This window comes from Mauremys mutica, chromosome 1 (genome assembly GCF_020497125.1).
Source record: "Mauremys mutica isolate MM-2020 ecotype Southern chromosome 1, ASM2049712v1, whole genome shotgun sequence".
Taxonomy (NCBI): domain Eukaryota; kingdom Metazoa; phylum Chordata; order Testudines; family Geoemydidae; genus Mauremys; species Mauremys mutica.
In genome coordinates this window covers 79555680-79571242 of record NC_059072.1, presented here as the reverse complement: position 1 = coordinate 79571242, position 15563 = coordinate 79555680, and the positions used below count along the sequence as shown (strand labels likewise).

At 40.3% G+C, this 15563-nt stretch overlaps 1 protein-coding gene and 1 long non-coding RNA gene across 2 annotated transcripts in view; one reads left to right on the top strand and one right to left on the bottom strand.

The window, feature by feature from the left end:
- Positions 1-15563, bottom strand: part of LOC123349853 — a 111951-nt gene that overhangs the window by 71552 nt on the left and 24836 nt on the right. The gene's annotated exons all lie outside the window — the stretch shown is intronic.
- KITLG (KIT ligand) overlaps positions 1-15563 on the top strand; it is an 84985-nt gene that overhangs the window by 52911 nt on the left and 16511 nt on the right. Inside the window, exons 4-6 of the mRNA XM_044988085.1 lie at positions 8062-8232; positions 10721-10883; positions 13123-13206. Of these exons, the coding sequence (XP_044844020.1) occupies positions 8062-8232; positions 10721-10883; positions 13123-13206 (418 nt within the window). The remainder of the gene's footprint in view (positions 1-8061; positions 8233-10720; positions 10884-13122; positions 13207-15563) is intronic.

Below are 15563 nucleotides of genomic sequence, written 5' to 3'. Positions count from 1 at the left end.
GTGGCACCTTAGAGACTAACAAATTTATTTTAGCATGAGCTTTCGTGAGCTACAGCTCACTTCTTCGATGGACCAGCAACCGCACACCATACAACATAAACACTAACCCAGGAACCTATCCTTGCAACAAAGTCTGATGCCAGCTCTGTCCACATATCTATTCAAGTGACACCATCATAGGACCTAATCACATCAGACACGCCATCAGGGGCTCGTACATCTGCACATCTACCAACGTGATATATGCCATCATGTGCCAGCAATGCCCCTCTGCCATGTACATTGGCAAACCGGACAGTCTCTACGCAAAAGAATAAATGGACACAAATCTGACATCAGGAATCATAACATTCAAAAACCAGTGGGAGAACACTTCAGCCTCTCTAACCACTCAGTGACACACTTGAAGGTGGCAATTTTGCAACAAAAAAACTTCAAAAACAGACTCCAAAGAGAAACTGCTGAACTTGAATTAATATGCAAATTAGATACAATTAACTCTGGCCTAAACAGAGACTGGGAATGGTTGGGTCATTACACTAATTGAATCTATTTCCCTATGTTAAGTTCTCCTCATACCTTCTATGGGTCATCTTAATTATCACTTCAAAAGGTTTTTTTTCCTCCTGCTGATGATAGCTCATCTCAATTGATTAGACTTTTCCTGTTGGTATGCATACTTCCACCTTTTCATGTTGTCTGTGTGTTCCATTCTATGCATCCGAAGAAGTGAGCTGTAGCTCATGAAAGCTCATGCTAAAATAAATTTGTTAGTCTCTAAGGTGCCACAAGTACTCCTGTTCTTTTTAAGTGACAGTTACAGAAGCTATTTGAAGCTTGAATCCCAAGCAAGGGGGGAAAATGTGGGTAAGGGTTGCAAACCATACTGGATAAACAAGCATTGCAGACTGCTTATTAAGAAAAAGCAGAAGACCTGCAAGGAATGGAAGAAGAAATGGATCAGCATGGAAAGCCACCTGTTGGAGATCAGAAAGCATAGGGAAAAAGTGAGAACTACCAAAAGACCAGGAGAGCTGGACCTTGCAAAGGAAATTAAACCAATATTGAAAGGTTCTTTAGCCATATAAATAAAAAGAAAACAAGGAAAGAAGGGGGACCACTTAGCACTGAGGATGGGGTTGAGATTAAAGATAATTTAGGTATGGACTAACACCTAAATGAGTCTTTCGCCTCAGTTTTTAATAAGGGTAATGAGGAGCTTGGGGGCTGTGGCAGGGTGACTAATGGGAACAAGGATATGGAAGTAGAAATTACCGCATCCAAGGTAGAAGTCAAACTCAAACAGATTAATTGAACCAAATTGCAGGGCCTGGATAATCTCCATCCAAGAATATTAAAGGATCACACAAATTAATTTAAGCCCAATAGCAAGGATTTTTAATGATCTGTAAACTCAGGGGTCATATTCTGACTGGAGAATTGCAAATATGGTACCTCTATTTAGGAAAGGGAACAAAAGTGATCCAGGAAACTATAGACCTGTTAGTTTGACCTGAATTGTATGCAAGGTCTTAGAACAAATTGTGAAAGAGAAAGTAGTGATATAAATGGTAATTCAGGGAAAATGCAACATATTTTTACAAAAGGTAGATTGTCAGCCCAACCTGATCTCTTCCTTTGAGAAGATAACCAATTTTTTACCCAAAGAAAAATGCATTAGGTCTAAACTTCTTGGGTTTCAGTAAAGTATTTATCAGAGGGGTAGCCATGTTAGTCTGGATCTGTAAAATCAGCAAAGAGTCCTGTGGCACCTTATAGACTAACAGACATATTGGAGCATGAGCTTTCGTGGGTGAATACCCACTTCGTCGGATGCATGTGATCCAGACATGCATCCGACGAAGTGGGTATTCACCCACAAAAGCTCATGCTCCAATGCGTCTGTTAGTCTATAAGGTGCCACATGACTCTTTGCTGCTAGTAAAGTATTTGATACAGGTCCATTTGGGAAATTATTAATTAAATTGGAGAAAATGGGGATTAATATGAGAATCAAAAGGAGGGTAAGGAACTGGTTAAAGGGGAGGCTACAACGGGTCATGTTGAAAGGTGAACTGTCAGGTTGGAGGGAGGTTACTAGTGGAATTCCTCAAGGATCAGTCAGGTATCCCCAGACAGAAGAAGGGGAAAGGCTCTGAGTTACTACAGAGAATTATTTACCACGTGTCTGACTGGTGGGTTTTGCCCACATGCCCAGTGTCTAACTGGTCCCCATATTTGGGGTCAGGAGAGAATTTCCACCCAGGTCAGATTGGGAGAGACCCTGAGGAGGAGGGGATTTGCCCTCCTTTGCAGTGTAGGGCATGGGTCACTTGCTGGTTTGAATGAGAGTAAATGGTGGAGTCTCTGCTATTTGAATTCTTTAAATCAAGATTTGAGGACTTCAGTAACTCAGCCAGAGGTTAGGAGTCTATTACAGGAGTGTGTGTGTGAGGTTCTGTGGCCTGCAATATGCACAAGGTCAGAGTAGATGATCATGATCGTCCCTTCTGGCCTTAAAGGATCAAGTCTCTAAGTAATTGTGCACATTATATAATATATAAGTAGAACATAAGAGTGTCCATACTGGTTGAGACCAAGGGTCCATCTAGCCCAGTAGCCTGTCCTCCGATAGTGGCCAATGCCAGGTGCCCCAGAGGGAATGAACAGAACAGGTAATCATCACCTGATCTATCCCCTTCACTCATTCCAAGCCTCTGGCAAACAGAGGCTAGGGACACCATCCCCGCCCATCCTGGCTAATATCCACTGATGGACCTATCCTCCATGAACTTATCTAGTTCTTTTTTGAACCCCGCCATAGTCTTGTATTAGCTATGTATTATTCAATAGATTTAAAAAGCAACATTGTTGGCTATCCTACTTGTAGCTAGAGCTGTGTGAAATTTTCATTTTGAAAACTAAAATCATGCACAGTGGACATAGTTCAGTAAATTCTCATTATTGCCGATCTCAAGAGATCAAAAAATCATGTGACTTGCTCAAAAATCCATGAGGGTTTTCGGGTTTTTGTTTGTTTTGGGGGAGTTTTAGACCCCCAAAATACAATAGTCTTTCTTTTGATTTTTGAACACCCCATGCCCAACCTCAATGTGTATGTGGCATCAGTGTTGCACTGTGGTAAAATAGGTGGTTATGAGTTCTATTGAAGCTTGGAGGGTTGCACGAACCAAAAATCCCAATTGAACCACAAGGAGTGCAAATTATACCTGATATCTTAGGCTAATTAAACTCAGCAGAACAAAATATTTTCTTTGCATCAGAAAGGAATCCTTTCTGAATCCTATATAGTCTAAAATATATTATAGATTATGATTTTTGATGAGTCTCAAACAGCAATCATCCAGAAGCAAGGAAATAGTAACAGGCTTCTGTAGCTGCACATGACAAACCAGACAGTCTCTATGCAAAAGAATAAATGGACACAAATCAGACGTCAAGATTTATAACATTCAAAAACCAGTTGGAGAGCACTTCAGCCTCCCTGGTCACTCAATTACAGACCTCAAAGTCACAATACTCCAACAAAAAAACTTCAAAAACAGACTCCAACAAGAAACTGCAGAATTAGAATTAATTTGCAAACTGGACACCATTAAATTAGGCCTAAATAAAGACTGGGAGTCGATGGGTCATTACACAAAGTAAAACCTATTTCCTCATGCTAATTTCCCCCCCTATGGTTACTCGCACCTTCTTGTCAACTGTTGGAAATGGGCCATCCTGATTATCACTACAAAAGTTTTTTTTTTCTCTTGCTGATAATAGCCCACCTTATTTGATTACTCTCGTTATAGTTAGTATGGTAACACCCATTTTTATGTCCTCTGTGTATATACACCTCTACCTCGATATAACGCATAATATCGAACTTGATTTGATCCACTGGAGCGCGCAGCCCCGTGCCCCCCCCCCCAGAGCACTGCTTTATGGCGTTGTATCCAAATTCATGTTATATCAGGTGGCGTTATATTGGGGTAGAGGTGTATATCTTCCTACTGTATTTTCCACTGCATGCATCTGATGCATGTTTCCACTGCATGCATCTGATGCAAGTGGGTTTTAGCCCACAAAAGTTTATGCTCAAATTTTTGTAGTCTCTAAGGTGCCACAAGTACTCGTTCTTTTTGCTGATACAGACTAACATGTTTCTGGTCACCAGTTCCTTCATGATTTTAGAGCTAGTAGAGCTCATCCTCTCATACCCAGTTTTATTCATAGATTGGAAGAAGAAAATAAGGTTTCCTGCTTTTTCAACTCCCATTGGTTTTTACTTTTAATGAACTGGAGTGAAGAAAATATTCTCTCTGCATCTGCGGAAGAGACTACTACTGTTAAAAACTGGTTTAGCACTTCAGCAAACTCTAGTTTCAGGTTCTTAACCAATGACTTCCTCCAATTTAGTGCTCTTAGTTTCTCTAAAACTTGGCAGAAAACATGTACAGCTTAGTATTATTTTTATTTAATATAAAATTTTAATAAAATTTAGATCTTAAGTAATTTGTAAAGTTTACATTTAATTTTAAATAGATTTATTTAAAAAGAATAACTATATTTAATGTTTTTAAATCTGATTTGTTTTTAATTGAAAAAATATTGATTTTTTTATCCATCCTGATTCCCTGGTTTATAAAGTGAACAAGAATGTGACTTTTGTAATCACCAAAACATCATATAATACCTATTATAGATTGTCATAGTAGTAATCTGATTCAGTCTAGTTTGCATCCTACATTGTTTAGTTGAATATAGTTTAGATGTAATGGTGTTTTGTTTTGGCCCAACAAGTTTCCTTTCAGCAGTATTGCCTTTAGGAATTGGTGCCTATAAAACATGCAAGCTTTGGATGTACAATGTATTTCATTAAAGTACAGTGCTTTCATTGCCATGGCATCTGGCTGTATCACATCTAAAAACTAACATCCATATGTATTCACAATGAGCAGCAATACTAACTCACCAAGACATACATAGGAAGAGACAATGCCTCAGTTTAGACCCTTTTGGCAAAGGGTTGGCTGAATAAATGGGCTTTGATTTGGGTTATGACAGATTCCTGCAAGCAAAGAAACCCATAGATGGAGCCTCTCCAGCAAATGTCCTGCTTTCAAGCCTGAAAAGTGCACATCTAGAGATTGAGGAAAGTGCCTTACTTTATCAGACACTTCATATGGTGCATGAAGTGGGAAATGGTATCTATTGTAGCAGCTCCTAAGCTTTATAGATTAAAAGTAGCAAGGTAAATTGCATATAAAGCAGATGGGAAGCCAGTGCAGTGCATGTAGTGTTCAAGCTGACCAACTCCATTAAGCAGAAAGGTTCTTGCATTATGCACTAGCTGAAGTGTCTGAATAGCTCTAAAAGTAGATCCAAATAGAGTACATCGCAGAAGTCTAACTTGGAGGTAAAAGGCATGGTCTAAACCAATGAAAAGAAGCTGCAATCTCTTAGCTAAATGCAGAAAGATAAAAAGCTTCTACTGCTACTTCTTTGGAGTATAAGAGCAGTCAGGTAAAAAGTACCCAGAGATGAAAATCTCTTTGTCAGGGGCTGAAATAATTAGTACAGATGGAGCAGTGGTAAATTCCTCAGTTCCATTAGCTATTTCTCTCTGTCAACTATTATCACATCTGTGGTTTTGAACACACTTCAGCCAGCTTATTCTCATCCCTATCTTTGATCTTTCCCTACTGAGAAAGCAAGGAAAGTGCACAGCTTGACTCTGATGAGGAGGAAATCTAGAGCTGAATATCATTATTCCACTGACAGCACTATAAGTCAGAGCCCTTTCATGACTCTCCTAAAGATCTCACTTATTGAGCAGAAAGGGCAACAAAATAGAATCATGCTGGAAACACAGAATTTTTGTATTCTACACTACAAGATATTGCTTGTAGTGCTGCTCTAGTGGTAGCAGAGTCAGTGCAGGTGATGAGCTGTCTGTACACTGGGTATGTGTGGAAGGGCACAGTATCAGACCTGTTCCTACTACAGAATAAAGGTCAACAAGGCTTCTATTCTTTGCTCTTTCTGCTGCCCTCCTGTTAATGCTCCTCTACAAAAGGAGCTGAGAGGCAAGACCAGGCATTGTCAATTGTAACAAACCATGACATTTTGGGCATTGTGCATGTTTCCCATTCCCAGACCTGAAGGAAGAGCTCTGTGTAAGCTCAAAACTTCTCTCACCAACAGAAGCTGAACCAATAAAAGATATTGCCTCGCCCTCCTTGTCTAATACCCTGGGGCCAACACAACAACAATATTACATACTGCTTGTTACATCCTTACATGGGGACTCAGACCAGGAGGTAATACTGTAATGCTAAATACTGTAATACTACTTTATGGTTTCTTTTACACAAAAATGACAAAGTTAGTGAAGACTGTAAGGTAAAGCTAAACTATAAATGTGAACCTGTTCACTAATCATGAAGACTGTTCAGTAGTTTATTTAGTCTTAGAAGGTATGCATGTCTCTCTCCCATAAAAATGTAGAAAGGTGAACTAATGGTAAGGTAAATGGTAATGAATAGGAGGTAAACTAGGCTAGAAAAGCATTCAGCCCCAAGTGATGCTGATTGAACACAAGAAGAAATTTTGGCACATATGAGGAATGCCAAATATAACACTTAGTATGGTGATCTATCTCACAAGGTGAAGAAAATCAGGGCATGTCAGTATTTGGATGGAAGAACTCCAAATATCATGCAAAGTACTGCAAGAGGTGTTGGAGACAGGCACTGTGCTACTGAAGGCATATGTTTCATATGAAATGCTAAACAAAAGCTTGACCACTTGTGGTCACTAAAGATGCCATGGCAACTTTATAAAGAGCTGGGATAATAGCTTAGTGTTCTAGACAAATTCCAGTGTTTTACATACTATACTGATATCTATATTCTTCTTCACTTTTTAAAAATCTTTCCTACAATGTGTAATAGAGCATTGTGTGACAAAGGCATGGTTTGTTGTGAACAGATTTCTGTATATAAAGTTATCAGTATATAAATCTGTCCCTTTATCGTTGAACAGATCTACTGCCTGTGTATATATTCAGGCATGTCTACTTAGCATAATGACTTAGGTTTTCTCTACTTTTTACTCATGTTAGTCCTGCAGAGCCAACACAGCTAAGTAAAAGTGTGCTGTATTTTATTTCTTCCTGTACATCAACAGAATGATTTACTAGGTTCCAATTACAGAAGCAATCACCTAAACCTGTGCAAACCCACTGACTTGTGGTTGCACAGGTATCACTTGGGGCATGATTTGAAGTGTCTGAAGTACAATACTGCACAGCTATAATTGAGGTCATAACTTGGCCTCTTGATTCTTTTTATTGGTAAGGGTACATGAGAAGGAAAAACCTCAGGTTGACTTTCATACCCAGGGTGAGTTTGCAGAGCTGGCATTTAGTAAAAAAAAAGACTTGAAGGGGAAGCAGTTTCTTGTAAACTATGCAGAGTTGCTCAGAAATTAAGAAACCAATCATGGAATCCCACAATGCGAAGTTTAGAAACTTATTTTTCAGAACAGAACCTTAACTCAAAGATCCTCCTGGATTTAAGGTGCTATATAAGTGTAGGGTAGCAACAGTAGTGAAATGAAGATGAGGAGCATTTTGAAGATTGTCTGGAAAACAATCGTCAAAGAAAGTCATTAAAAAAATGGAAGTAGGTATGATATGAAAGAGTAGGAATAAATGGCCAGTTTCAGCATGGAAAGAGGTTAATACTTGAGTAGCTCACAGAAGTTTGACATTTATTCCCAAACTAGAAGAAGGGGTAACATTATGCTGACAACCTTTTCTGATAACATAATTAAGTCAGCCAAGATCAAGGAGGATTGCAAGGTGCACCATAAGGACTCAAGAGAACAGCAGGCAACATAATATTAGTTGAATTTCAATTTAGACAAGTGCAAGATGACGCAAATTGGAAGGAACAATTTAATCTACTTTTACACTCTGCGTTACTTATGCAAAAATTGGTTAAGTGTGGTGTTTAATCTGCCTCTCTTCTTTTTTATCTTCCCTGACAGCCTAATCACTGTTGGTTGCATTTGATGGTGCCTGAGTTTTCAAAAAGTCTGCATAATCTTCTGCAAAAATTTTCAGATATGTCTGATGTTTTAAGTAACTATTCAATCATCAATAATCTCACGAGGATAATCAATGATATTATGTCATGTCTAGATTCTGAGAAAAATAAGGTAATCTTCTCAAAGAGAGTTTTTCCCTTTATACTGCATAATTATATCTGATTTTTTTGTAGCAGAATACATGGCTTGATATAGTAACAAAAACAAACAAACAAAAAACCCTACAACCAAGGCTACTTTAGATTCTATATTCTTTGTTTCAATTCCTATTCAATGCAACTACTACTTCCCCTTTAAAGATATATTGAGTACAGTGTAGAGATGTTAGCTATTGGCTACCTCAAGTGGGGAAAAAAAGGTATAGGATAAGGCTAGTATTTTGTCACAGAGATCATGAACTCATGGAATCTGTGACTTCCGGAGACCAACATGACATCAGCAGTGGGGCTGGAGCTGTCAGCCAAGACCCACAGCTCCCAGCCGCCACCACAGTGGGATCCTCCAACAGGAGCTCCAGGCCACCGCGGATCAAGGGGGCCCCTCCAGGCTCCAAGCTGGGGCCCCTGCAGCTGCCCCGCTGTTGCTGGCCATGTGGGGACCTTAGAGCCCCAGAAGCGATGTGTGTTAGACCCTTCTCCCTACCCATTTTGTCATGGATATTTTTAGTAAAATCACGTACAGACCACAGGCTTCTATGAATTTTTGTTTATTGCTTGTGACCTATCCATGACTTTACTAAAAATATCCATGACAAAATCTTAGTTTTAGGTATAACCACTTAAAAAACGTCAGAGGGATTACAATGTACAGGATGACCAAACAGACAGATATATTCAATATGTTGTCAGTGTGTAGTGCAAACATTTAACTCTCATTCTCAAGGTAAATCAAACTGGTCTATGTCAAATAAGCATGAATCATTTTGCATCTAACTTACACTGGAATCCTGAGCACAATTAATAATTTGAATCTGAAAATATCTGAGAAAGATTGTGATAAACTAGTAAGATGATATTAATCAATCAGTTTCAGAAACCTTCATATTAAATTAATGGATATTTATCCAAGGAAAATTATACATGATAGTGGACCTTCCTGATTCCAGTAGTTGCTGGAAGTGCTCCAGGAATCTCACCCCAGGAGTCTGATTCTAACCTTAGTAGGAATGAGAGTAATAAAAGAGTTAAGTTTGTTAATAACTTTTAGGTATAAGCCCTGATATCTCTAATTGCATTCTGAGTAATATTGCCCAGCTATATAATTACTTAATTAAAAGTACTAAGTGTGAGATCCTGGCCCTGTTGAAGTCAAGGATTTCACCTTCTTTGTATAGTTACCTTTGATCAGTAGATCTTAACTTACAAATGTGGGCAAGTGCAATTATTCCCATTTTACAGAGAGAAACAGATGCACAGAGAGGTGAAGTGACTTGCCCATTATCAAACAGCGAGTCTATGGCAAACCTCAGAGTAGAACCTGATCTCCTGACCTGCAGTCAGGTGCATTATTTAGTTGCTGTGATGGTGAGTGTATGTTAGAGTTTTAATTACCTTTCCATTACAATCCTAATTTTGTGCTTTAGCACACACCCAAAAGTATCTATCTCAGCAAATTCAATCTATGAATTTCCCATGGTCTGCTGGTACAAGATTTTTCTTAAAATCTTTGTCTTAAAATAAAGACTTTTAGATAAATAGAAATAAGAAAAGTAATCTCTGTAATTTGAGGGAACTACTAGGTAATTTTGTTTCCTGGAAGAAGAATGAACCTAGATCTATCCTTGTAACAAGAAAAATAAAACAAACTGAAGAACCACCCACTAGGAAGCTTTTCTTGGTGCATGATTTAAAGATGCTCTTGTCCCTGCCACACTTATTAGGACCAAAAACTATCCCCTGGCCAAACTTGAATTGCTGGGATAAATAACTGCTGTCATTAAAGATAAGGGTAGGTTAAAAAAAATAGAATTAACATGGATCTCAAAGTCTTCAGTTAGTTTGGCACAACATATTATCCATCGGGCTTCACAATTATGGAGTCCCTCTCTTATTTTTAGATGCACTCCAGAGAGGCACGCTGACACCAATAGTGGAACTTGGACCACAGTTACTTGTTTCAATATCCAAAACACTTATGATAACGCTGAATGTATTGTGTTCCTGTTTCACATTAAGATGGTCAAGCACAACCTTATAAAATTCCACACACCCAGGAACAAACAACTTTTTTTTAAATTAAGAATTATAATCTCATTTTTGTTTGTTTGTTTGTTTGTTTTTTCATTATTAGGGTAAAATGGGTGAGGAGATTTCAAGCCTAGGCTGTACATTTTTGTGACAATTTTTCAAGAGTGGATTAACAGTGCTAACTTTGCAAAGTGAAATAAATTAATTCAAAATCCTGGGATCAGAGCTTTTGGTATTTTTAAGGTTGAGATCTCCTGAAGTAAAGCAGATCTCTGCATCTTAAATGTTAACTTCATTTCTTTGTCACCTGTTGGTATTCCTTGGTAGAGCACCTATTGTCTATCTCAGGCCAGATATACCCAAATGAGTATTTGTCTGGACTTTTAAAAAATGGAATTCTGTATTTTTCCTAGAATTTTAGAAAAGAAAATGTTCATCTTTATGAAGAAGGCAGGTTTATTCCTGAAGAATTTTTTAGGCGCTTTAATAGCACCATTGACGCCTACAAGGATTTTGAAGAAAAATCAGATCATAGTGACTGTGTTCTGCCGTCAACAACAGAAACACCAGAGAACAGTAAGATCATAAAATTGTTCCCATTTTTGTTGAGCCGGATCCTCAGCTGGTGTAAATTGGTGTAACTCCTTTGAAGTCAATAAAGTTATGTCAGTTCAGAATGTCTGAGGATTTGATCTATTAGCTTCATATTTCTTACTATCTGTGACAGTGACTACTAATGCCAAGGCTGAAGTCCCACTGCTAGTACTATAGATTTAAGCCTGATAGCAAAACTGGCATCATTACATAGCATCATTTATTAATACAGCCTACAATTATTTCAGTGTATGTGCTCAGGCTGTTTTCACATCAACAAAAATATCCCGAGTTGTTCTTTTACAATGTTCTTAGTACTGCATTTTATCTTACACTTGACTTTTGCTTAATCATGACCATTTGATCTTTGTGAAAATGTCTTTGGAGATACTGGGCCAATTCAGAGGCGATGTGTAAGGTGCTGTAGGTTAAGCATTGGTAAGCAGGTCTAAAGGTATTTAAGGTAGCATAGTTTATAGGCTGAATGTCTGGAACTAAGTGCAAATAGCACCAGTTGAAAGTCATCTGTGAATTTGGCCCATTCCCACTAAAGAGTATAATGAATTTATGATAGAGAGGTTAGATTCCTGTGGTTTCATATACTTGTTCCCATTGCAGTCTTTAAAATGAATAGATGTTTTGAATTTCTTAAATTTTGTTGCCACAATGATTCTTAATTAGTAGTTTTAATTAGGGCAACATTTCCAGTTGCACAGTTACACCAACAAGAACTGGAAGTACTTTAGGCCTGGATCCACACAGAGGCTGAAGGGTTGCAACACCTAACTTTTTTAGACACCTAAAAAGTCACAGGAACATCAATGCAATCTACAAAGCCTGAGTTTGCTACTAGGCTCCCTATATAATGAATGGGGAGAGATAGGCACCTAAGAATAGGATCCTCAAAAGTCAATAGGAAGGAGCTGCATACACTAGCCAATGGGAGATGCTGACAAGCGGGGTGTGCCCTAAGCCCTGCCCCTTTCATGGACTTAGGCACTTATCCATAACTGGGAACCCCTCTCTGGAGTAAGTGGCTTTGGCACCTAAGTTTTTGCTTGTGAGAATGAGTTAGGCACCTGCCTCACTCCATGCAAAGTGGCCCGAGGTGTTGGTGCCCAAATTATAACTTTTAGTCATTAGAGTATTCATCTGCGATGTGAGAGACATGCAGGCTCAATTCCACCCTCAGTTAGAGGGGGAGAAAGGATTTGAACAGGGGTCTTCTGTGATTCTCAGTGATTACAACACTTTCCTGAGAGGTGGAAGATATGGAAGTGGATAGGGTCCCCACTGCTTCCTCGGGCTCCCTACCCATCCAACCCCAATTGCCCCTGGTCCCTGCTGCCTCCCTGAGTTCCCCACCCACCCCATGACCCTTTCTGCCTCCCCCTGCCCACTACCCAGCCCATCACCGCATCCTGGACCCTCTGCCTTGCTCCCACCCCCATTGCCTCAAGCTCCCTGACGCAGCCTTGCACTCCAGGGCTGTCCCACTCCCTGCCTTTTGACCATAGTGCTCTGGGCAGTCATCCCTCATAAAGCCAGCCCTGGGTAGAACACTGCTGTTCAAAATCTCTCTCTCCCCCTGTATGTGAGGAGGTGAAATGGAACCTGGGTTCCCCATATCCCGGCTGAGTGCTCTAACCACTGGACTAAATATTATAAGGTCACTACCGCCTCCTTCTCTTCCGGCCAGATTTTGAATGGGACCCAATCCGGTAGTTGGCCTCTGAGCACACCTACTAGATCAGGCTCCGCAGGGGAGATATGCACTCCTCCAACTATCTTTCCCTGGTTTGTGGTTCACTCTGAGCATCAGGCAGGAGATAGCCATCCAGGTGCTTAATCAAGGCAGTAGTGTGCAAGCCCAGAAGCAGAAACTTAGGTACTTAGGGAACTCTTACTGCAAAAACTTAGGTGCCAAGTGAGTTTAAGTGCCTACAAGGTAAGGCAGCAGCCAGGCAAGGATTTAGTGAATCAGAGTGACACCTAAAATGGGATTTAAGCACCTAAATCTGGGGTTTAGGTGCCTAAGTACCTTTGTAGATCCAGCCCCTATAGCCATAATCTAATATATTACAGAGTAGTCCTATATAATATAAGATCCAGCCCCTATAGCCATAATCTAATATAATCAGAGTAGTCCTATAGCCAAGTGCCTTATGTAGGGGGAACTGTATTTTAAGTTGCATAATACTGACACTAATTTTCTATTTAGATCCAAGAGTCAGTGTAACAAATTCATTTTTGTTACCTCCTGTTGCTGCCAGTACCCTTAAGAATGACAGCAGTGACAGTAACAGTAAGTACAAATGATATGTATACGAACTGATATATGTATATTTCCATTTAACACTGGTTTTTATGAGCACTTAGAGGAAAATAGCCTTAATTGTGCAAAGCAATTGGATCATTCTAATGTTTGATGGTACATCGTATAGTCCGTAATTACATCAAAATGAAATGACCTGATTCAGTCAGACTCCAGGGATGCCGTACAATTACAACTATGTGGTGACTTTCAAAAATAACAGAATGCAAATCTCTGTACAATGATTTTCTAGTGTCTTTAGGACTCACGATTCATATGACCTCAACCAACATGCCTGCCCCAACATTTAATTCTAATGAACAGAAAATGAAACGGTTCCAAACTACCACTGAAGTTTTCTTGAATTGGCATCATGATACTAACTCTGTTGCTTTACGACATCAATTTTGATAATCCTGAACTAGTGATTATTGGGATACAGCATATTCCAATAGGCCACATTCAGATGGACTCATTTTCTCTCTTCTCAATCTTTGTACAACTCCCAGGTTAATGGGTGCATTTTTAAGGGATGAAGTTACACGTATTTAAAAGTAGATGTTCTGTAGTTTTTTAACTTAGTTAAAATTGCTGCAGATTGAGAGGGTGGTTCTTAGTCTTTACAGCAACTTAAACAAAATAAATTTTAGACCTAGTAAACCCTGAGCTGAGGGGATTAACACAAAACCAACAAACTCTTAGTATGTTATTTAAATCAAGTGTTTGATTTCCCACCTCTGGAGAATGAGGGGTCTGTCAGAACCTGATGGAGACTGAGGTGTTGCTCTAATATTTGTGGCAGAAGTTAGAGCAGTACCTGGGTGGACATCCACAGACCTGATTTCAGTGTCCTGCCTATCGCAGAAAAAGATGTTTCCCATCTCCTGCCCTAATAAATTATCTGTGGAAGGCATTGGGAACATCACCAAATCTGCCAGCTGCTGCATTGGAATGGAAGGAGAAGTCATCAGGTATTTGCAGGAACTGCAGTGAGACTGGAAATGGAAAGAAGAGTTTACACTGGGAAACAAAAGTAACTCTCCATTAGTAACTTCTGGCTTGATACTAGGAACTACTACTTTCTTGCCAGCATCCCAGGCTGTAACAGTATTATTTCCCCAACTCCTTTTCTGCATCAACAGCCGTGCCATGCTGTATGTCTTTCCAGCTCTTTCCATATACATCCCATGTATCTGGAGTGACTAAATATGTGGTATGGGGGGGAAGCTGGTGGAATGAATGGTGCTGCTCCTGCTGAGGAAGGCACAGGGAGAGAGAAGCCTGTGGCAGCCTGCCTTGCTGATGAGCAAGAAAGCAACTCCTGGCTATGAGACAGAAGTTACTAAGAGAAAGGCACTTCCCCCACTCCCTACAGCCCCTTAGGCAAACTGACTCTTGGCTGCCTATTTCTGCTCCCTGCTTGGCTTGTGGCTCTGCATACCAGCCCCTAGTTTCCAGAAGAGTCTCACCCTCACCCACCATTGCCACTTTCAGATATTAGGCCCTCCCTGCCCTATTGCTGTCTCTTTCGGAGATGTGGTTGGGGGAGATCTAGGGTATGTCTGCACTTCAAGCTAGGGGTGTAATTCCCAGCTCGAGGAGACATATTTGCACTAGTTCTCATTGAGCTAACTGACTAAAAATTGAAGTGTAGCTTCTGCAGCGCAAGTGATGGAAGGAACTTGCTGCCCTGAGTACAATTCCATCCCAGACACTAGGCACACAATCACATGGCTAGCCCCTCCTGCCACTCATGTCTATGCTCTATTTTTAGCCACTAGTGCAATCTGTGCTAGCAAAGGTATGCATGTCTCCTCAGCCTGGGACTCAAATCCCTAGCTCCCAACTGTAGACAGACCCATTGTGTAGAGCCTTCATTCTCTAGATCTGCAATTAAGTAGGGGATTGGGACAAAATCCTACCCCTGATTTCCAGCGGCCAGCCCACATCTCTTTGGAAGAGAGGAATGTCACTCCAGGACAGGAGCTGAGCCCTGGCCAGATGGGGACAGGAGGTTAGCCCAAAGCCAATCAGCTGGCATATGGGTAGGGCTAGAGAGAGCACACACATAGTTGAGGCCTAAACAGGTTCAGTTTTTTGCTGCAGCTGCTGGGAGGGAGGAGGCCCAAATGCATCCTGTACCTAGGGCTATGGGGTCGGCCCAGAAGCAGGCCAGGGGCACAGCTGGAGGAGCAGCCTGCACCCAAAAAGGAGCCTGGACCAGCACAGTGACCATGGGATGGATGCCAGGCAATGCAGCCAAGATCAGGACTCCTCACACCATACCTAAGTACCAGTGACTAGTGCAAGGGGCAGAAAATACACTATTTGTGACTGAGAGTTCGGAG